At 39.9% G+C, this 24580-nt stretch overlaps 1 protein-coding gene across 3 annotated transcripts in view; it reads right to left on the bottom strand.

Moving 5' to 3' along the window:
- Positions 1-2693: 2693 nt before the first annotated feature.
- The window catches only part of PITPNC1 (phosphatidylinositol transfer protein, cytoplasmic 1), a 230374-nt gene continuing 208487 nt past the window's right edge, over positions 2694-24580 (bottom strand). For 2 of the 3 annotated variants that reach the window (XM_023535666.1, XM_011368508.2), the window contains 3 exons: positions 22882-23037; positions 20011-20074; positions 2694-7325 (listed from right to left, as the gene is read on the bottom strand). In XM_023535666.1, the coding sequence (XP_023391434.1) occupies positions 7009-7325; positions 20011-20074; positions 22882-23037 (537 nt within the window). In that variant the 3' untranslated portion in view covers positions 2694-7008. Of the gene's footprint in view, positions 7326-11179; positions 11299-20010; positions 20075-22881; positions 23038-24580 lie in introns of all 3 variants that reach the window. The other variant, XM_011368509.2, reaches the window with a different exon arrangement.

Raw genomic sequence — 24580 nt, 5'->3', positions numbered from 1 at the left:
ATGATTCTCGAGGGTTGCTAATAAGCGGAAAACTGCCAGCATCTTGCATGTAAGATTCCTTGAGAGCAGGAAAGTTATTTTGGAATAAGATTTTTAAAAAATCACAAAGGCCCCAATTTGGCTTCCCTCAAACATCCTCAGGTGACAGAGTGGCCAAATCTCCTTTCTGTGCTTTAAAGGAGAGGAAGGAACGATCCCGTCTCGTGTCTGACTTCAGTGCACGTCATTAGAACTTTCAGTTAACCATAATTATCCTCTAAATTCCAGATCTTTATCTTGTTTCTTCCTTCCTTCCTTCCTTCCTTCCTTCCCTCCCTCTTTCTTTTCTTTCTTTATCTCTCTCTCGTCTTTTTCTTTCTTTCTTTCTTTTCTTCCTTCCTTCCTTCCTTCCTTCCTTCCTTCCTTCCTTCCTTCTTTCTTTCTTTCTTTCTTTCTTTCTTTCTTTCTTTCTTTCTTTCTTTTCTTTCTTCCTTTCATTTTTTTATTATGGTGACATTGGTTAACAAAATCAAGTAAATTTCAGGTGTACAGTTCAACAGTAAGGCATATATATATGTACACACACACACATTGTATTGTATGTTCACTGTCCATAGTTAGATTTCTTTCTGTCACCACATATTTCACCCCCGTTATTCTGTCTACCTCCCCGCTCCCCTCTGGTAACCACTAGTCTATTGTCCATGTCCATGAATCTCTGTTTGTCCTGTTTGTTGCTTTTAGGTTTATATCCTATATATAAATGATACCATGTGGTTTTCAGTTTTTTCTGTCTGGCTTATTTCACTTACATGATCATCTCGAGGGCCATCCATGTTGTTGCAAATGGCAGTATTTCATCTCTTCTTATGGCTGAATAATATTCCATTGTATATATGTACCGCAGCTTCTTATCCAATCATCTTCTGTAGGACATTTCGGTGGCTTCCATGTCCTGGCCACCATGAATAATGCTGCTATGAAGATCGGTGTGCGAATATCTTTTCGGATATGTTTTCAAGACTTTGGGGTAAATCCTAGTAGAGGGATTGCTGGATCATACGGTAGATGAAAAATTCCAGGTCTTTAATTCAGCTCAGTGATGTTGCTGCACTGAACGGTCTGATTCCTGAGGACCTGAGGCCAATATCCAGTTTCTTCGGATACATGTTGGCTCAAGTCCTCAATGCTGCGACCAGAGCGAGAACATTAAGGCAAAGTACCAGGCTGTTTCCAATTTTCCTGGGAGTAGAAGTAGTTAAATGTTTGGACTTGAATGGGAAATCGTACTAGATTGCATGCTATAGAAAGGGGAGAATTTATGGGAGTAGGGTTACTAGAGGGCTAATAATTAAGCAGAGAAAGTCAATATAACAGACTTGAAAATGGCTTGCCTGAATCCACCACACGAAGTTAAACACACTTTCATGCTCACACACATGAATGTACACGTACACACAGGTGGACTGTTGTTCCAAGGCTATCAAAGCTGCAGGTCTGAGAGTAACATTTTCATATAGGACTATTTCAGGACAGGGCTTGGAGAAAAGACACAGGATTTGTTCTGAACTTGGGGGGCCAAGGTGCAGTTGGAAGATGGAGGCACAAAGGCTCAAGTGGAATGTATCGAAGTTAACAGGATTTTTTTTTTTTTTTAAAGCAAATGTTCAGAAGTCTAAGAGAAACACTCAAATGAGAGAATACCATGATTAAAAGCAGTACTGAGAAACTGGGGGTGTTACGAACATCTATATATTTAACACCAGGCATTCAACTATAGTTCGGCCCCGGGAATAAACAGCCAGACTGCTGTTCCCCAAATTTCCTGGCTCAAAGTCAGCCAGCAACTGTGTGTGGGAAGTTTGTGTGTTTTGAAGAGAGAATTAAAAGGCAGGGTGGGGGTGGCAATGGTGAAGTTGGAACTACAAAAGCAAACACGTCTTAGTTAATCGGATTAGTGTTACACGATTCTGAGAAAATTTTCAGTGTCGAAAGCCTAGTTATGGGGCACTGTTCTACAAAGCTGTAGCGTGATACAATCAGAGATAAATGCACGTGATGTGGATGTTGACATTCCTTTCAGGATGGAAGAGGAGAGCATAGTGAGAGGTGTTGCTGTTTAAACTCCAGGAAAACTATTGAACAAGGGCCAGGCAGAATTTGTCCTCACTCTACTCATCCCCAGAGGATCCTTTTGTGAACAACAGGAGCTACTCGAAGTGGAGAAACCATATCAGAGTGATTACGGTTCATGTTGGCCTGGCCGCCCTGTAATGGAAGGGGATCTGGTGTCCCACTGGGGCGGTGTTCCTACAGATTCCCTTGGGGTGATTTTTCTTGGTTCTTACTCAGACCGTAGCCTCACATTTGATGATAGGGAACTGGGCACCTGTTAGGTGGATAGATGAGTCTATGTGTATATCCCACTGGGTTACAGATTCACCTTGGGTATTTTCTGGCTGGATAGTTAGAGCCGGCACCAGGCTTTTCATCCCAGAGGTTCTGGCCCTAGTTGGCACCAGGACTATTAGCAGGTCAGGCTTCCTTGCCTACAAGCCCTCTAGAACTGGGTCTAAGTACTGGCCGCTGGCTTATTTTTTTATTCTTTGATAGCTTCTTTTCCATCAACCCACAAGTTCGCTATTGCCAAGATTCCCTTGAGAAAAGAGAGAGGAGCTGAGAGAGAGAGAAAGAGAGGAAGCTACACTTGGAAAGAAGATTGCTTTGTACTTTATTTACAACAGAATGTAAGAAAAAGGAAGTTATTAACAATAATAAATAACTGGGAAAGAAACACAAAAAAGCCATAAAATGACACCGAATGATGGCATGTGTGAGGATCAACTTTTTGTTTGCTTTGCTTGTCATCTATAACACTGTGCATTCCAAAACTTGGTCCTTCAGCAGTGGCAGTGGTATATTGACTAATTTAACTAATGAAGATCCCAGCTCGAAATGTAAACACTAAAAATTACACTTGAAGCTACATAAGAGTGACAGAAGTATTACATCAACTCAGAGAATCTCTCCTTGGTGATTACAGGAAAGGAGACTCGCAATTCAACAGACATGCTTTCAATTTTAAGCAAAAACATCGAGACTTATCCTAAAGCATTTGTTAACAACGAAATTACAATTAATAACGGCATCTGAAAAGTTCTCAACATATTCACATTCTCTTATTGCACGACTCCTAAAAAGCTTAAACACCAACATTTCAAATGCAAACAGACTGTTTTGAAGGTAGGACACAGATGAACCCAGTACGTGTTGCCTCTGAATGCCAACCCTGAGCAGCACTTCAGTTTCAGCAAGAATTGTGTACTTTTTTTTTTTTTAAAAAAAAGTGTATCCATGACCAGTTACAGTCACTGGACAGATTTTTTTTAAATTTCAAGAATTACGGCTCAGATGGCAGATTGTCAACTAGCCTATTGAGTCAGATGATTGATTAGAAAGGGACTAAAAATATTTAAGACAATTCTTATCTATTGGATTATCTGAGTACACATTATATTTAGAGTAAGTTATACTCTGGCCCTTCTGAAAAGAAAAATTCTTATTGACTTAAACCAGCCAGTGACCTTGTCTCTGAGCCACGAAGAAATGCTAAAGGAGAATTTAAAAATACACACAAATATATTAGCCTTGACATTTTCGCAGAAAAATTATTTTTCAATATGTGTCAGAATCTCTTTTCTTAGGCCACTAACTGTATTACAGTGTCTTTAAAGAAAACCACATAATTACTTTTGGGGGATGGGGGTTGTGTTTTTTAAGCGTCTGTGTTATACGTTCACAACTGCGCTACTCAGAGGTTTATTTTCACAACCAAAAACATGGCTAATAAGTACTTCCAAATAAATTAAAACCATTTCTCCCCTACGTAGCTGCAAAACCATGAGAAGGGTTTAAAAATCCATTTACCTGTGAATGCACATCCTGTCAGTTATAACAGAGGTAACTGAAAAATGTCATGGCCTCCTTCGCTGTTAAGCTTTTCCTTTGCTTTGTTTTATTATAGATGATGAAATGGTCTTCGGAGTTAATTTCTGACAAAGTTTATGGGGTAAAAAACACCAAGACCTTCCTGTGTTGGGAAAGCACAGTCAAAGCAGCAGTGCTGTACTGCAGCCAACGAAAAGCACGTGTGCATTTCGTGTTTGAAATCCACCCAAATAAAATTTACAGTCCTTTTGATGGTTTTCACTAACATCAGAGATGAAGATGGCGTGCACATATATGTTAGTCTGTGGACTATTTAAAGAAATCTATGGACCAGAGACTTCAAACTAGTGGTGTCTGATTCACTATACTATATTTATATATATATATATACAGGTATAATACAATTTTGGTGAACAAAGTTGAAGGTTTCCACATTGCAAACAGAGGCACTGAGTTAAAGATTCTATTTTTCCCCAAACATGCTTAATGAATTCAAGTTTCTGCTTTTTTTTTCCTTTAAGTTTCCGTCATGCAGCCATTTAATTTCCATCCTTATAGGAATTATTAATGTTCTATATACACATTCATCGCAGGCTTGTATCCCACAATAAACAAATTCATGTATGGAGAATGTAAAATGACATTTGAAAATCAAGACAGAGAAAATAGTGAAGTTATATATGCTTGTGACTGGATTAAATATTTAAAGCAGCTAAAGGAATAGAAGCACCCCCCTTTCATTAAATGCACACAAACCACACGGAGACAGAAAACTGAACGCATTTTAAGAGCACACACATTTGACGGCTGAAAATCACACTATCATCAGCAGTTTGTAATTGATGTCTGTGGTATTGTGCTGGCTATGAAAGAAAACTCCCAGAAGGAAGTTAGAAATTAGCTTTCGAAAGCATAGAATTGTTGACCTTGATAGCGGAAGCTACTTTACAAAAAGGGAAAACAGCAATGGCATGAAAGGAAAAATTGGGTGCCAGATGTGTGAACAACCTGCACAAAACGAATCGGTCTATTTGAGAATGATCCCACCCCGTCCTGATTTCAGCTTGCAAATACACGGTAGGCAAATACGTACACTATCACTGTCTTCCGAAAATGGAATTTTGCTTTCTAAAGCCAAACAATTCTCGTTAAGTACTACTGTGTGGAGAGGGAGCCATTGGGAAGTCCAAGGGGTTTGATAAAAGATTACGTTTTCCCACAAGCAAAAATCATGCTACCATACCATGCAAAGATGTCCAATTACAATGCTATCATTCTTAGGGAACTGATGCAGTGTTGATCTCAGCTATTTGCAACTGGTTCCCCTTGAGTTCTGGGTTTATTTATTTTTCCAGCTAAATGTCAACCTGTAGATAAAGAAATGACCTTGACAGTCTGATGTGTAACTTCCACTTGGTGCTGGGCTCATGGGGCCAGCACCTGCACCTTGGGAGAATTTGTCAACTTGAAAGACACTATGCAGAGTGCTGAGCACTAAGAAGCAGGCGGGGTCCACTGGCTGAGAGGCTGTGACAGAGAGGAGAATATACTCCCTGGTCTATGTTGTTTCCTTTGGAATCTGTTTTGGGAAGGTCCCTTTCCTGAGGTTGGAGGTTAAGGTCAGGAAGGCTAGCTGGGGGCTTGGAATTGCCCAATTTCCTTGTTCTCTTCCTCTCTTGGAGGACCTACGGGAATGCTAGATTCTGCTTGCCCTTCCTTCTGCGTTTAAAGGCAGTGAGATGCGAAGGTGGTAGATTTTTCTCTTTAGAGGAGAGTTCTCTTTCTGCCACTTTGGTGAATGATCTCGCCTCCTGTCAACATTGAATCTGATCTTGCATTACCACTACTTGCAGAAAAGAAATTTAGAGGGGCGTCTTCTATCACTCCTCCATTTACTGTACAAATAGGAGTCAACAATTCTGTTCATTCTCTCTTCCCACCTGACAGTATTTACTCGACTTCTGCAACATTCCCAATATTTGGATTTCAAGTAAGCAGCAAGAGAATGACAGTCTTTTCTAAGGTCCAGTGATGGGCAATCCATTCCACGAAGTCTGGATGTCACGAAAAACAAAACCAGGAGGGGGGACAGGAGACAATTCTCCTTCTTAGGGTTCCCAAACCAGACATTCTGACAGTGTTAAAGTCCAGTTGGCTTACTCTACTCTTGAACTTGGGCAGATAGTCGATGAATTCTACTTGATTAATTACAAATTCTGAGAATGTTAATGGATGATAGAAGCTGACAATTAAGGTTTGTTGGTACCTGTAGAGAAAAAAGATGTGTGCCTCACCTGGGCCTCTTGGTTTCCTAACTTAACCCTTCCAAAGTCAGTCATTTCAGGTCACATTCATCCATGAAATTCGTAAGATTTCTGAGGCCACGAGGGCAGAAAGGGGAAAGTTATTAAAAGGCAGAAACAAGTGGAATCTTTATTAAATTCTGTGAAAGGTATAAATAAGTTATCATTAATTGCACTTGGAGCCTCTATAGGTTGATAATTAAAATTTTCAAAAAATTTAAAGTGTTAATTAGGCCCCAAATCCTGAGTCAGACTAACCAAAATACGAATCTTAGTAACTATTGGTATTCAAGTATTGGTGATGAGCAGTTCAAAATTTAGCAATTAGGTATATTATGCCTGAGAGTGTTTTTGAGAATTTCAGGTTCGATGGGAGGAAAGTGACTTCACTGTTTTACCACACCTTGTAAACACAGTGGAGTAAAGATTTCATTTATTTACGCTTGAAATCCATACCAACCTCATCAAAGGCCCAATAATCAGGCTTCCTCCCTGGCATCCAGCTGTGGCTACAGGAGAAGGAGATTGATTCCTTCTGTCCTTTGCAAGTCTTATATTTTACGTCTAACGGGATGCTGTGTGGCATACTTAGGGAATCATATTATATGTGAAATTACTTAACCCCATGCACGCTCAGAGATCAAAGGAACATGTTTGAGTGACAAAGCAGTCTTTTTCTATATTAGAAGATTCTAAAAACAAAACAAAACAAAACAAAACACCAAAACACAAAACCCGAAAACAAAAATATAAAACCCCATGAAATATTCATAAGAATTTACTCTGATTTGGGCCGACATGGCTTATCTGAAGAGTGTGTGACAGGTAAATTCAGGGTGGCTTTCTTCTCAGGGTCTGGAAGCGTGAGAGTTTCTGGGGCAGACTTTTTCCGGGGCCGATCTTTGGGAAGGGACAGAAATTCCGGTGCGTCTGTGGACAGAGGTGTGGACGGAGCACTAGAAGGGGCGCTACGGACCGAGGAAGGCAGCAGGGGCATGCTCGAGATAGAAATCGCAGGTGGGAAAACGCCGATTTTCTTGTTGGTGGCTTCCTGAGTGGCTCGTTCAAATTCTCGGACTTCATCCATTGTCATGTCTTCAAAGAAGAAAAAAAAAAAGAGCAGTTATTTAGAAGAAATGCGAATGGATTAATCTCTATGTCTGTTTTTAAAGGCCCTATAGGAACCCTATGATAAAGGGTCCTCTCCAGATTATAAACCCATATTATCACTGAAATGCTAAACCCTGAATTTTTTCTTTATACGGAGGCAAACCTCTGAAAAAATATTCCTTTATGAATATCCATCCAAGATTTCTCACATATTTTAAGTATTCTGAATAAGAATGTATCGGGGGAGTACAGAACCAAACCACAGCAGTGTGTGTGTATGTGTACGTGTGTGCGTGTGAGAGAGAGAGAGAGAGAGAGAGAGAGAGAGAGAGAAGTGGGTATGGTGTGTTATATGGAACTATTAATAGACCTGGCCATCTCTTCTATAAGGAGAAAGTAATTAAACAATCAATGACCCCAAAATGATGCATATTGTCTATTTTAGATCGCGAAAATACAAGTATACCTTTATAGGGTCAACGGCAAACAACAGAATTTCTCCACGTGCTATTTTTTTATTCAATAAGCATATATATTTTTTGCATTTCAGAGGATACTTGTTTCCTGACTGTATATGCATCCTGAGATTGTTTAGGTGCTGCGTTTTAATTAATTCAGCTTAACAAATAAGTAAGATGATGACAACAACAAACTCTGCTAATTATCCCCAAACCAAAAAGCAAACCAAACCAAAAGAACCCAAATCATTTCTCAAGGAAACATAAAAGGATAGAGAACAAAGGGAGAGGATAATTTAATGAGTGAAATTTTTATTTAAAAGAAAAAAGCATTATTTGTCATTCAAGAAATAAATTCAGCGATGCCTCATTTAACAGGCATTGTCACATGATATAATTTTCCAAATACCTGAAATTTTCTTACTGAGTAAGTAAAAAAAAAAAAAAATCTTTTAAAATATAAATCTTTCCCTAATATATTTAAGGTATGACATACACTTACAACATTTTAGATAAAATGTATGGGAAATGCATCACTGTGCTGCTGTACTGTGATGACTTCCTTCTCAGGGCCCATTTGCCTTTTATGGTTTGCTATCTCTTCTCTCATCCTCAGGAACTCTATCACTATTACTGCTATTACTACTCCTGTGATAACTATTGCTACGGTTATTAATGACTTCCAGTCTGACTATCGTGGTATCCTTTGCCACGTTTATCTGTTGTTAAAAGAGAAAACAGTTAGCTGAGCTTATTAGAAAATGTGCTGATTGAAGGCCTCAGAGTTTGTCCTTGGGTGAAAGGTGATTATCTGCTGCCCGTGGATTTTCTATGTCTGTTTCAGATTCCCATAGACTCATCTTTCATTCTTAAACTTAGTGGTTGAATCTTCACTAGATGATATTGCATAAACTAGCATGAAACAACACAACCACTTTGGAAATATTAACTATGGAATGAATATTCATAACATGGTAGTAATCATTAGGGGATTTTATGTATATATACACACGCACACATATTAGGTCATATCGTTAACATTTGAGCAAACCTGAAATATTTTTCAAAAAACAAAATCCTTAAGAGGATTTCTTGGAAACAATTATTAAAATATTCTGAAAGGAAACTTTTTTTTTCTTTTACCAAGGAAATAAAAAATTACGGCTGTGTTGATGTAATACAAAATTCAGAATATAACAAGAAAAATTGTACCTGTAGACTTCTCACTTTAAAAAAAATAATGAGACTATTAAACCAGCTAAGAAGTGAGATTGAGTTTTTTAAAAAGGGGTATTTCGAAATAAAATTGAGACTCTCAGAAAAATTTCAGCGAATTGGAATATGTTTCTGTTATAATAAGTGGATATCACTTTGGAAAAAAATTAGACTTTTAAACAAGGGCTGAACATAGTGCTCTTCTCCACACATCCAGCAGGGAGCAGAAACCACCAAAGTACAGAATTTTGAATTTACACTCCGTTCTAGAGTCTCTTCGAAGTTCCCTTCCTTGAAGGCTCAGAAACTGTTCCATTGAAAAAGAGACTATGTCCTCATTTCTATGTTCAGGGATGTTAATTTTGCTTCACTTCAATCTAATTCGTCCCTACACGGGTAGATGATTTAAATTTTATTGAGCATCCGTGCAGTTTTTATTTGTGATGGGCAGCAGCCTCTTGACTCCAGTTTTCATTATAATATAGAGAAGACGATAGAAAAATAAATGGTCTCCAATTTGATGGAATTCCACAGAATAAGAGAAATGTTGTAAGCATTCAAAATAAGCACTTTGTGTAACTTCTGAGGAGATAGGCATCTACCTCTTTATGCTGATGTCATGGGAACCCTGTGTGGGGCAGCCAGAGAATGCTCGGGCTTTCCCAAGGGGAGAACAGTTCTAGGTATCACCGTTGACCAGGTAAACTGACCTTCTAACACTAATAATCACAGTAAAATGAAAGGAAGACCAAACAAAATGCCTTCAGTTGAAAGCCATGAGAACTCAGAATGAGACAAGCACTGTGCTTTGTATCTTTGGGACATGTGGGGTCTCCCGCTTCCTGTGGCTTCCTTTGTCTGCTCATACTTATAGAGAGCAGCTTTCAGAGAGCGGCTGCGGGGGAACTGGCGTCTAACATTCCTATAAGAAAAGGTAATTGAAAGGGATGAAAATCAAGGACCGTCTCCTTAAGGAGCATTTTTAACTTTAGAACGGGGGAGAGGTAGGGGGCCGTCCTATCGGAACTGGTCTGTACACGGAGAGGACCACCTCGGCTGTCTCGTCGGAACAGTTTTCTGTAAATCCGATCATCACTGCGAGCAAAATAGGGAGGAAGAGTTAGGGCCATTTCAACCTCAGGGCAGTCATGTGATCTGACAGCGGCACGGGAGCCTTGCAGGGCGCATTCCAAAGACACGCTCTAAAAACCTGACTGAAAATTTCCAAAGTGCAGCCCAAAATGTCTTCACGATTCCAAATGACAACAGCCGTTTCTTAATTTTCTATGACTACGTCACCAATTTCTTAAAAATAATCTAATATGTATTATTCTGGAGCATGAGCTAGCAGGCATGCGGGCTCAAGCTGGCACCCAAAGATCATGCATGGCTCTGGCCAATGGTGCATACAAATGACTTAGTGACTACGTATTTCCTTGTCATCTGTCTCTCCTTTTCATTAGCATGAATGTCTGAGATATAACCATATTTAAAATATAACCATGCTGGTGTACACCATACAGTCAACTCTCAATTTCCAACATGCCCCTAAATAACCTGGGGCTCTCTGGGCCTTTTCTTAGGTCCCAGGCTAGCTCTGGTGTGGTCCCAGCTCACCATATCTTTGCTGTGCAGCCAGGTGTGAGCACCAACCGCAGCCCCATCTCGACACTAACTTAGTAAAAGGAACTAATTGGGTAAAAGAGCTATAAAGGGCCATAGAAGGCATTTCAAAGCAAATATGAAGAAACCTAAAATGTCGGATGGGCCAGAAGCCCTCCCTTGAATGAATGACTGAGTGTTAACTATGTTTTTAAAAGGTATTGGCACGATGTTCTAGTTTGCATGTGACATCCTTCTTTACCCCTCTGTTCTTTTGTGGTGCAGGCTGTTTACTGGTACCAGAAATTGTTTCCACTCTCCGTGTTCTTGGTTTTAAGACCGAAACAACCCCTAAGTCAAGCGGCTTTAAAGTATCAAAACGTCTAGAAGCAAGAGGTGACAACTGTCCGATTTAGACCCAGCTCAGGTTCTGCAGCAATAGCCTTTGGGCGATGAGACTTTTTTCGTGGAAGTTTGAGAACCGAGCGTTCGCAGTATTTCAAAGATCAGTTTACGTGTACGTTTGGTAAAGGGTGGGCAACATGTTTTAAAAATTCTACATACACTTGTTTGGGCATGGCTCTCTATGTCATCCACAGTGGAGGAATGCTGATTGCAAACTTTTATGTTGGTTTGTTCATGCATGTTTTTCTCGTATTCCCGAACATCATCCATTGTCATATCTGAAAGAAGGTCAAGACGTTGGCAACTTCCGTTATTAAATGCAAACTTTCAATGGGGAGACTTTAGGGAAAGATGGTAGCTTAGCGGAAGCCAAAGAGAGGTTTAAAAAGCAGGGGATTCACTAACTTTATGAGGAGTAAATCATAAAGTTAGCTAAACCAGCCAAAAGGGGAATGAGTACAAGGAAGTGAAGTCAAAATAGTCTTAGAACAGAGAAGAGTGGAAATTATTTAGGGGTGACTCTCGTGAAGTGAGCTAAAGGGGTAGAGAGTATTAGCACGTGGCAGTGCCGTAGGCTGGGATCTCCTAAAGCAGAAGTTAGAAGATCCCTTCCAGGACAGGCTCAGGTTTGTTTGGTTTAATACTTACCTTCCATATACCTTCCCGAATCGATTCTTTAAATCAGTGCATTCGGCAACAGAAAGAACACTTTCATTGCTATTGTAGGAGACTTGACGTAGAGGGCTGAGAAAGGATGCTCGCTGGTACAAGTCAGACTGGGTGCAATGCTCACATACAGATATATTTTTGCACGGCATATATGGGTGTCAGAGAGTGCAGGTCTACACTGAACTTGAAGTCTAGCCTAACAGCTTGAAGATGGCTGACACTAATTCCACCCACGCTGATCTATAAATAAAATGGCACATGACATTATGGTTTTTCACCCAAGTCTGCAGTTTTTCAGTATTTCAAGATAATGATGTTAAATCCAGCGGATCCCAACAGGGGACACTTTGGAGACGTTTTCGTTTGTCACAACTGCAATGCGGTTGTTACCGGCGTCTAATGAGTAGAGGCCAGAGAGATGCTGTGGAACATGCTACAATGCACAGGTCTCTCCCACACCCTCCAACAAAGAATCATCTCATCCAAAATGTTACAGTGTTGAGGGTGGGAAACCTGTCTTTCTCCACTTAAAAAAAGCTTAAGGAACCCATTCACCGTCAGTATGTGAAATACATAAAAATAACAATTAGACTCACTTTAAATTCTTCTGTTGTTTTATTCCTTATGCCCACCCTACTTCTTGAACATTTTACTTTGTTTTACCAACAATTTTCCCAGATGGGCATTCTTCTGCTGCTCTTGTGGCAGAATTTAACTTCACACCTGTTTACAATAAAGGTGTGTTGAGCAACTAGATAACTGACCACCCTGATCACTAATTATCGTGGCGGGTATTCACAGCTGGAATTTTTCCTTAGGTATTTTCTGCATCATGTGGCTTGGTGCCTTTTTATATCAATCCATGTGTGTCATGTGAGATTCTCTTCATTTCCAAAGGGCAGACTTGCCAGAAGTTTATGATTTAATTCAGTGTGGTCTGGGGCCAAGATGGAGGGCGGCTCTAAATCCAGACCTGGGCTAAGTTATTTAGCTAATGACCTCCCCCACAACCCCCACACCCCAAAGCTGTCAATCAAGGATGCTGTCCATAGCAATGTAAGTATCAAGAACGTTAAGCAGAAGTCTGGCCAAGCAAAGAGCATGCTTTTTCTTTTAGAAAAATCGAGGTAACTGGAAGCAATAAAGAGATGCTGCTTTGTAATTAAACAAATGTACTTCAGTTAACAATAATAACACATTCTTTCAATACAACCACTTTAATTTCAATGGCTGGTTATCAAAATTTTAAAAAACAAATACACCTGGAATAAATACCGAGGTCATGTTAAGCTAAAAGTTTAACATTTAAAGAAATTTCTCTATACATGTGTTCAAGAGATCTTTTCTTTCCTCCCCCTCACTGGCGTGACAATAATTTGGAAAACAAAAACAAAGACATTTTGGTTTCTTTGTTCTAGTGAATCTCAACAAAAATCATTTTTTATCTTTAATTAGCTCAATGTTAAGAGAGGGCTTATGCTGTCTCATTATGTACTTTCAAGGACATATCAATTTTATGGATGTGAAGAAGGATTTAATAATAAAGATACTCAAAGATACTGCCTTATTCATAATAGTGAAAAACTGAAAACCACCCAGGGGATTGATAGTACTATGCAACCATTAAAAATGATGTAGAAAATATTTAACACTATAGAGAAATGTCCTTGGCATATTATTAAAAATAAGAGGTAGAAAAATTATACATCTTAAATCATTTTTGTTGGAAAAGCATTATATACATTTTAAAATGACTTGAAAGTATATATTTCAAAATGTTAGCAGTGATTGTTTTGAGAGGTTGGAATTATGGGTAATTTTCATTTTCTTCTTTTTGCTTATTTATTTTCTCCACATTTTTTACATGGAATATGCACTATTTGCATAAGAAAAATAGAACATTATTTAAAAATATTATCTGGGGTCATTCGAAAATGGACACCTTCGATCTGGAATTGGTAAGGAGGAGACACACTTTTCTAGAATTTCTGCCCATTCTAGAAACATGATTCCATGTGGCTGTTTTAAATTAAGAGTTAAGAAATAAAATTTCAGAAAATTTCATCTAAAAGAAAAACAAATCTCCCAATTCGATCGCATAAGAATGAACATTTCTAGTAAAGTGGGTCTCTAAAAGATGATGATAATTTTGTCCCTGCCGATGTGGAAAGAAAATATGTTTGCCTAAATCCTGAACTATCCCCACATACCCTATGTGCTTACAGAAGTGATGAAAACATTTTCAATATTTGTTGGTAATTTATGGAAAGCCTAATCAAGAGAAAACATTCCTGTTCAGTTATATGGTAAAATACATGACGTCCTGCATCTCCAAAGTCTATGACCCCAGAATCTAGATACGAATCAATTTTTTTAGTTACATTCAGTCATGTGCCCAATGACAGACTGTCCTTTCGAAGAAAACTCACCTTCATTACTGATTAATTTTCAATGATCAGTGACTTCTAACAATTTAGGTTCAGTTCTCTTTGTTTTCAGCAAACGAGTTTATGTGTATCAGAAACTCTTCTTAATTAATGGAATCCTATGTCAATTATTTTGCAAGTAAACGGATAATCACCCCTTAATTTATAGATTTTAATGGGTACAATCTACTTTTCTTAAATAAGGTTTCTTAAATAAAGGTGTTATAAACAGGTAACAATAGCTAACTGCCTGATTTGAGAATTTGGGAACTAATGCGGTATTTCTTCAAAGAGAGGCACATCCTAACATCTCTGCCAAAGACTGATTGGAAGCAGCACTGGGAAGTAAGGTGGGCGTACAAACGCCCTCCTCATCGCACCTCACTGGAATAGATTGCCTTTCTTCACCATCTTGCTAGGCCATTTCTTTCCTTCTCTTTCTCACCCTCCTTCAGGCGAGAGCGGAGCAAATCTCAGTCTCCTGTCCCAGCATGTGGAGGTCACACTGAACGGAGCCAGAGTAGCACCTTCTCTTCTGCCCGGTGACCGGGCTGAGACTGGACCCTCCTCCTCCACCATTAGTCCAGCGTTGTTGACAGGGCAGCTCTGGACGAGCGGCTTTGTTAAGTGAGGAATCTTTTCAATCTCCTAAACCAGGAACTAAAGGTTCTCATTAAGGAGCAAGATACATCTCAACTTCATGAGCCCTGGTCCACTGCCAGCGTTTTCTATATTTAAAAAATTAAATCTGGGTTTTAATTATTAATTTATTGAACCACTCAAGTAAGGTATGGATTATATTCCATAGAAATAATTTAAGGCGTATTGGATGACATAGAGAAAAGAGTTTACCTCCTTTTAACCTCCCCTATAAGCCTGTTCCTTCTGGACATAACCACTCTTAAGAGTTTGAGGCACAGCCTGCCAGAGTTTCCCCATGAAGTCACATGTATGTTACTACACACACACAGTCTCATTTACTTTTACACTACGGAATCAAACTATACTATATACATCCTGTATATATCGTTCTGGCTTGCTTTTCTCATTAATGGAAAATGTACATATTTCCATACCAACACATAAGAACTACCTTATTCTTTTTAACTGTTTCACACATATTCAGAATATGGGACTATCATAACCTAATTGGCCATATTCCTGTTAATGGACATTTACCCTGAGATTAATTTTTAGCTTTTATCAACAACACTACACGTGTATTATTCCTTAAGAATGGAATTGCCGGGTCATAGGTTATTTGTACTTATTATTTTTATAAAAACTACCAATTTGTTCTTCCACCTATCCAAAACTGAATATTGTCATTCTCTTAAATTTCTGATGTCAGATGAGCAGATATATCTTCCTGCCGTTTTCATTACGTCTCTTATGATTAGTAGTGAGGTTACTGGACATTTGCGTTTCTTCTACTGTTTACCTATTCATATACTTTACCTTTTTCTATTGAGTTGTTGGATTTTTGAGTTATAGGACCTCTTTATATATTACAGGTATTAATCCTCTGTTGGCTACAAGTATCTTCTCCTAGTCTTTCAACTTTGTTTATGGTGGCAATTTTCTTTAAATCATTTTAAAGAAGGCAAGTTGATTTCTCAGGAAGTGGAGGCAAGATCATATATTTTAAAGGCCTTTAGGATAGAACTCAGTTGAATGTACAGAGAAACTACAAATGCTAAGGGACAAAATGTTTGCAAGAATTTTCCTACATTGCATTGCATAGTTGTAGCAGCTAAAAATTCTTAAAAAGTCTTGCAACTCTAATTCAATAACCTGTCCAATGGCACATTATGTTTTATTGCCTTCTATAAACATTTTTCTCCACTTCTAGGGTCCTCAGCCTAAATAGAAGTCATTTTTTTTCTCATTCTTAGTCAAAATGGAAGTCTTGAACAAGTGGCTGTGTTGGGGTCAAGGGGAGGCTCTGGCAATCATGAATTAGATTTGATACTCCTTTGGCTCCATCAAAATGGTGGCTATCCTTTCGGAAGTACCTTTTTTAATCATTAAAAATGATTATAAATTCAATCCATACTCATTACAAATAGCTTAGGGTGGTTATACTTTTCTGTAGTGAAAGGTGGCAAATCCTCAAGGCTCGGAGCATACCATTTCCATGTAATTCAGACCACTAAGATCCAGAATCATAACCTATGCTTGTGATTTTCACCCCTTATACTTCTTAACTTGGAGAAGTGGAGTGGGGGTGGGTCACAGATTGCTTTGAAAATCTGATGGAAAGTTAGGGATTCTCTCTCCAGAGAAATGAACATAAGCATAAGAGCCATAACCCTCACATTCAAATTTCAAGAAACCTGAGGCCATCAGAAAATGCTGCCTTCGTGAACTCAACCAGCTAATGCTCGTCCCTAAGCAGGCCTCTTTCTCCACCTTAAGCTTGCTTCACCCACTGGTAGTCCTGCTCTAGGGATTCCAGGATGATTTCTAAGTCATTTTCATGAGGTAGTTTCATCTAGACCAGGCAGAACATCCCCTTCCCATAGTTTTTTTGAAGGGTCAGGGTTTCAAAGACATTCATGAGGTTCCACCCAACCACAGCCTTCCTCTGGTAATCCTGTGCTCATCTCTCAAAATACTGTCAGATTGTGAAGCAAAACTATGCTTCTGTGAAGCTGGGCTGTCTATTTTTATCCCCATACCCTCTCCCCCCATCTTCCGAAATGTGTTGTTGCTGCTTCTCTGATTAGTGTTCCAGTCACGCAGGAGAGACCCAAGGCTCATGGATAAAGACCAATCAAGGCTTTGAAAGACAAACTCAGCTCCTCCAGCAGTGGAAATGGTTATACTTTACCATGAACACGAACAGAATGACATCTGTTTAGGGAAATAGTTATGTGACAGCAAAATGCTGAAACTTAGAAAAGATACAAATTTAAAATCTTTGGGCAAAAGATCGTCATCATCTACAATGTCTTTTTTCCCCCTGGACTCTTAATTAAGCGCTGGAAGTGGTGAGTCTAATTAGGGAGAAAGACATTTAGGGCTGCCATTGCATAAGGGAGTGTGTGCATTTTGTACCCTACTATATGCACACAGCCCAGGAGGCAAATGGGGCTAAAATTTAGTCCCAAGCCAAAAGCACCTGCTAAATCTGCCTAGAAGGGGCACCTTCTTCTAATTCTCCAAAAGTATTGGAGTTTGGCAGTTGGCCCTGAAGACATCTAGACATCTACTATTCTTTAGTCTAACCTATTTGTACTGAATCAAACTGTCCTTCCTTGCAATCTAACCTGGTTTATAGTCCATGCTCTACGCTAAATGTTCTCAAACTTCAGCGAGCATCGGAATCATCTGGAAGGCTTGTTAAAAAACATGGACTGCTGGCCTATACCCCAGGCCCAGAGTATCTGATTTGGTAGTTTTGGGGTGGGGCCTGAAGATCTGAATTTCTAACAAATAACCAGAGGATGCTAATGTTGCTTGCTGGCCCAGGAAATTCACTCTGAGAACCAGGCAATAAGCTATAGGCAAGAGTTTTGTGTGTGTGTGTGTGTGTTTTTTTAACTTTGGACTTTTGCTGTATTTACTAACGAGAGCCTCACTGAGCCTGTGTAGGCCAAAGAAAAAACAAGCAGCTTCAGGAACCCAAAACTGAAGGGCTATCCTGGCAGACGGCTGGCTTCGGTACCAGTGACACATCCATCTACCTGAAAGGCCCACCGTCCTCAACATTATCTCGAATGAGGGGCTGAGAAGACACTCGTGAGCAGGGCTATTTCCATTCATTTGATTTGAGTGTCTGCATCTGTGTAATGAAGGAGCCACTGTTTTCCTGGCAAGCAGCTCAGCTGGGCGACGATGCCAGCAGTAATTTACATGAAATGGATGTGGTGGTTCTCAGACCCCTTGCTGAGTGAAAAGGCTGCTTGTTTTGGTTGGGGCTAGGATTGTGTATATAGTGGGAGTGGAGACCTTCTCCGGGGAGTACAAGGCGCCCTGATGATCTACATCCACTAAACCACATGCTGTTTTTCTGCACTCAGATACAGAAAAGGCTTTTTTTGTCAATAGATTCCTTGAGTTATTTCTGTCTTCACCTAACCCATCTAAAGTAAATAGGTAGCTGTTCTCTAAAAGGACCCCAGCACTGGAGACCGACAGTTTCCTTTGATGCGTTATTCTAGCTTAGGGCCTCTGTAATAGTCTGACCTTTTTATTTTTTTTGGACTGAAAGTCTTTAAGTCTTTCCTTATCCCAGGCTTGGATGAGATAAAGAGTGGGCCTTCATCCTCTGTACCTCTGCAGTTCACTTACGAGGTGCCTTCCCTCGATTTTTTTCTCTTTCTGTATCCTGTCTCTACTCAAACCCTTTATTCCTGATTAATAGGCTTGCAGTGTTTTGTCCCCTTCATGAGGCCCTGGCTACTCTGTTTGATGCTACACATTCTAAAAAGCCCTCTCTGGCCTTCTGGCACGAGAGAGGAATCTACTAAAGTGCCCTGCCTTCTTGGTCTTCAAAGTGGCAGAATTTTGGCCCTTCAGGTCCCTGTTCACTTGCCAAACTTCTCATCAGTTTGAGCCTATTATTCTTTGAATATCCTTGTGATATTCCTTCGTGTCGGTGGTAAGGAAACCATGAGCTTGGAGGAGTCCAAGTTGGGACAGAGTAGTAGCTCTTAACCATTTTAGGGGAGAAAAGCTCCCCAGAAAAAAACAACAACCAGGAAGACTGGTTTAATGATCAGGAGAAGTAATCACTGGAGACTTTCCCTCCGCCTGCCTCATAAAAGACAACTACAAATAGACGAGTGTTAGGGGGCATCACAGCCTCGTGGTGAGAGCCGGCGCACTTGCCACGTGAGTGGCATCCTGAGAGTGTGTGATAACAGTGACGATCTTCCAGAGTCTGCCTTTGGACAAACCCAGGGAGACGCATTTGCTCTTCAACCATGCAGATCTGGGAAAATTGCAAAAAAAAAAAAAAATAAAAAGCCCTACAGAACCATTTTTTTCTTTAACGTGGCTCAGAAATAGCCAAAATTAATAACCATCACTGTCTTTGCCCATTCGGTCCAATGTATCTTTTCAGTTTGAATTTGATACTTTCTGCTCAGAACAACAAGGGAATTGGTGGAACAATGACAGAAAAGCACTAAAATACAATCCCGGTTACACTGAAAACAAATTCAGCGTGACTTCGGAAAAGGCCAAGGAGAAGAGCATTTCACTGGATAAGCAGATCTAACCCAAGTCACCGCCTGGGTGTGTTTGTTTCTATTTATAGTGAAGGGCACTAGCCTCTGATGACTGATCCTGGGAATGTAGAGGATTCACGTGGATAAAACATGGATTTGGGAAGGGTGGATGAAGCGACCTTGTTTTTATTTACTGGCAATGTGAAGAACTTGTTTAACTCTTCCAAATCATGTAAAATAAAAAAAACTTAAAACGCCAGAACAATAGTCTCAGGATTAAGGGGGTATCCATGCCTCTGCCCTTGAATTCTTGCAGAATCCTTATGTTTTTGGTAAAGGAGTGTTTTAAGTGATCTCTGAATCAAAGGACAGCTTTCACTTGATATGATGCTTCAGGCAGCTTTGATCTTGAAATCTGCTATAAATTAGGATGAGTTTGAAACCCATCCAACAGAGAATTATGGATTCCTGTATATCAAGTATGCAAGCATCAAACATACTGAGGTCCTACTTAGTCAATAACTAAGCATTGTAGTTATGTTAGACCAAGCTTCTATCATTACATTTTTCTCCTTTATGTTCCGCGAACAGTGCCATTTCCAACACAGGAAGCAGTAGCCCTGCCTTTATTGTAGTCTTTCTAGGTGGCATTTGAAGCCAGATGGACTCAACATGTTAGGAAGTTGTTCTACAAGTCATTTCAGGGAAGTCGACTTACCATACCACTCATCAACCCATGCGAAAGCCTGTCTGTGTCCAATCAGCAGAATATCTCGGACCACCTAAAAAAGTGAAAAAAGGGGGTTGAATAATATCATGTTTATTAAAACTATGTGGAAAATAGACCTTTCCCAATTCTAAGAATCTTGACGATTACAAATTTCTGTACCCCTCTGTCCACATGTGATAACAATTATAGGCTGACACACACTGGTATTGTACTTGCTCACCCTCAGCCCTTTCCACGGCGTGTAAATGCTTGCTGCAAATTAATCTCCATCTCATCTGAAACTCAGGCTGGAGGTGTGTAGAAGCCAATGATGACGACTTGGCAGTCACACAGAAATGACTGGAATGAATCTCTAGGCTAATCACTTTGAGACTTTTCTCTCCATTTATCTTTACCTAAAACAGGTCCTACATTTCATTTGTAGAAAGGTGGGTTTAACCAGTGCCGGGGAGAATAATGATAAATGATAGAAATCAAGAACTTTTCTAGTCAGCAAGTCACTTTTAAGCAAAGAGCACTTAATATTCTTTCTTCTCTGATGAAACCTCCTAACTATTGGTTAAATATTTTTCATAATTGAAGGTGCGAGACATAAGGCAAGTAAGTATCTTTCCAGGCTTGACTTTCATATAATAAAAGGAAGAAAATAAAGCAAGTTTAGTTAAGTATTATTGAAAGAGATGACATAAGAGACCCAAACTAGAACAGAACTTAATGGGAATGATAAGACTGACGACTGGAGGCAAAAATGAATGAAATTGTTTCTGATGGTGACACATAATGGCAATCGTAGACTAAGAAAAATCATATACATAGTTTTTGTGTGTGTAACACTGTTCACATGCTTTTTATTTCATGGTATTCTTTTTTTGTCCTCCATAAATATGCCTTTTTTTTACGTTTCTTGGATACTCACACACTCCCTCCAACATTCTCGTCTTCCTGCCAAACAAATCCAGCAATTGTCAAAAACCTCTCGTGGAAGGTTCAAGCATGTTTCTATAAATGAAGGATCTTAATCTGGTGAATTTGCAGAAACAAGGGAAGCATTTATAATGAAGTGTTTATTATTCCAAGACTCTGGATATCTAGTGAGGCTTAAGGAGGAAATATGTAATGAAAATTAGAGACAACATGAAGCCATCCATACTTGAGTGCTGAGTGTGTCAAATTCGTGGAAATCAAAAGAACAGCATCGAGGCATCAGTAAATATCCTCCATTACATTAAGCACAACACAGCTGTCTTCTGGAAACAAGAATTCAATAATGTGCTAATTAATGGCTCGCTTTCGAACATTTTCCCCCCTTAACTGTGATTCTTAAAAAACCAAGGTGTTCAGAGAAAGGCATCTCTGGCACTTTAAACCCAAGCAAATGCTAGCCTCAGATACTCATTAGCGACTCGCGTGCCAGAGCAGGTGTTTTTTGGGGGTGTTGATAACACTTCGTTATATGTGGAAATGGGCAATGGGAATGCCTATCACCAGAGCCTAATCCCTACAGGTATTTTAAAGAAAAAGATTCTCAAAACTAGCCGAAGTCATCTTAGAGAAAAGAAACACAGTGAGCCCTGTGACAATCTAAATGTGCTTTGTGAGAGGGAGAGATGATAAAGTGCACTATGGTTGTGGCCTTAGTAAGAGATCATTTTGGGTTAAAAAAAAAAAGTGGAGGGAAGATACTGTAGGAAGTCAAGAAAGGTACAGCTTAAGGTAGACACAGAGCTGAAGCTGGAAAACATTGACCTGAGGGGTCCTGTCTTCCTGCTTAATAACTGGGACACAGCCGGTCCCAGAACTTGATTTCTATGTGTCTCGCTTGGCGCCCTGCTCTGGTTGGGCAGAAGGAGTTTAAGAACTCAGCAGAAGACTGGCCCGCTTCTGTCCCACATCTGTTCCAGAGCCTACTATCATCATGAGCCCAAGTTCAGTCTATTCCTTGGGCTTAAATTCAAGATTTGCACATTTTATTATCAATTGCCCCCCGATTTTGTTATCAATTGCTCCCCGTAGACAAATCCATCTAAGTAACAAAAAGCTCGGAGCATTAAGGTTAAATTCCAGTGCTCCCAAAAGAATTTCAGAAAGCTATTTTTTATCGGTTTTTAAGCGGAAAAATAAACAGATATCCAGCCTATCTGGAATGCAGAGACAACTGGGTAGTATTTATTTTTATGGAAATAGGAGGAGTTACAAAGGGCAATGCTTGACACTGAGTTTCCCATTTTTTTCCATGAGGACAGGAATCATGGTAGAAATCCTTAAGTCATTACCCAGTGAATTCATGCTACAAAATTAACATGTTTGGTCAAAGTGGGTACACAATTGAAACCTTTGTTCTGAGGCGGTAAATAATTCTTTGGTAACAGAATGATTTTAAGAGCAGAAAGGCTGAAGTGCACCATTATCTAATGGGAATACTGGGATTTCTTGTTCTGTCTCTTCGTGCGTCCTCTACCTTAGGGGTCTACATTCGAAGGATCTTTTGAGTGAGAATTATCCTTAGGGGCTGTACACACACAGTGCCTCTGCCTGGAATGCAAGTACTCAAGTACCAAGTATAAGTATCCATGCTTGGAACTAGATGCCAAATGGGGGAGTATGTTTTGAAAGGCTAACTTCTTGAATATACTCACTCAATAGACATGGAGGTCACAGAATAAGAGATGAAGTGTAAAGCATCTATTAGTGCAAGAAAATTAAACCCGTATATAAAATGCATTTTCATGAAAACAGGGTTTTCTAGAGGTAGTTATCTCATGTGGGTTCAGCACTGATCTGTTGTATACCATGTACTCCAGCTGACAATAAAGAAAGTTGTTTGGTCCACAGCTCAGGAACTGCTGTCTGTTCACTAACCTTGTGTACAAATTGTTCCACTCTGGTCTGAAGCCCCCAGACCTCGAACTTCACGGTCACCAGCTTGTAGGAACACATGATGGGCTGATGACTATCTCTCCAGCCTTCCCTTAACTGTCCCCGTCCTGTCTTCTCTGACTTGAAGTGCTTGGGATCCTGGAAAAAATATATCAAAGAAATGGTAACTTAAAAGTTCGACCACCCATTTATATGAAATAAATGAAGTAAGTAAGTGAAACTAAGTGAAAGAAGCAAGTCACCATCAGCCATACTGTGTAAGTCCATTTATATGAAATACCTAGAATAGGCAAATATCTACGGAGAAAGACATCAGTGGTCTAAGGCTGAGGGAGGGGGAATGACATGGGGCACGACTGCTGGGAACAGTTTCTTTCGGGGGTGATAAAAATGTTCCAAAATTAGATTTATGGCGATTGGCTCACAACTCTATAAATCTGCTAAAAACCAGACTTGTACACTTTAAATGGGTGAGCTCTATGGTATGTAAATTATATATCAACAAAGCTGAAAAATACACAAGAGTAATATTAAAAATCCCATATGCTACCTCAGTAGGATTTTTCAGGGTTGCACTGGCTCTGGGTTTACTGCTATTCCTGCATCAAGTAATATTATGATGCTCATTATCCTAAGCACGTGTTTACTGAATGCACAGTATGGGCACGGTACAGACCCAGGTATTACATGATGCTCTCCCTTGGCCTGATTTCTTTGTCCTGAGGGGGATGGGAGGGCATCAGCTTTGTGTGTGGCAGGTGTGGTCTGTGTGTGCGTGTTGCAGATAACTTTCTCCCACTCAGAGAACAGACTCAACTCTACTTAGATGACCTCTGTCCCCTGGCCTTCCTCCAGGATTCTTCCTCATTTGCATCAATTGCAAGAAGATAGTGAGCCTGGGAAGATGGTAGAAAGGGACCAGATTGGGACAAATACATAATTACTGAAATACAAAATTGACAGAAGAAATTCTAGAAGGAGCGGGGCAGAAGGAAAAGAAAATACATAATAAGTTTCCCAAGGGAATACAGGTCGGCAACCTTGAGAGTGGGCAGCATTTCTGAATCTTTGGTACCAGCTTTGCTATGCTGTACTTTAATCACCTAAACCAACCCAGAAACTGCTGCTGATATTATATGCATTGGTCTGGGAAGATGATGACGATTTAATAACACGACACATGGAAAAGGCATAGGCACAGGGTCTGGCCCGTAGCGAGCGCTCCCTAGTGTAAGTCATCATTGCACTTCCAAAGGCAGTCGGCGAAGACTTTGAGTAATACGTCCAATCTTACAGTTCGGGGCAGAGAGCAGAGCCTTTCCAGAATTGCTGATAAATGATCTGATGTTCAGGGCCATGGGACTAGGTCCTGCCTGCCCTGTGTTTCTATGCCATATAATGCCATTTAGATTAAAAAGAGAAGACCAATAAATCGAGAGCTGCATCACCAGGGAGACTATGGTAGATAATCTGCAAATGTGGCCGCCATCACTTCCTTCCTCACTGTACCGGCATATGCCGTTCCTCTCGCCCAAGACGGGGAGGCTGTTTGCCCTCCCCTTCAATCTAGACTGGCCTTGACTTGCTCTGACCAGTGCAATGTGGCAGAAGAGACACTGTCAGTTCAAATCGTGAAGGGAAGCTTGAAGCTGGAATCCTGCCAATGTAAAAAGTCTACTTC

Source organism: Pteropus vampyrus, unplaced genomic scaffold, assembly GCF_000151845.1.
Source record: "Pteropus vampyrus isolate Shadow unplaced genomic scaffold, Pvam_2.0 Scaffold143, whole genome shotgun sequence".
Lineage (NCBI taxonomy): Eukaryota > Metazoa > Chordata > Mammalia > Chiroptera > Pteropodidae > Pteropus > Pteropus vampyrus.
This window is presented reverse-complemented; position numbering and strand designations above follow the sequence as displayed.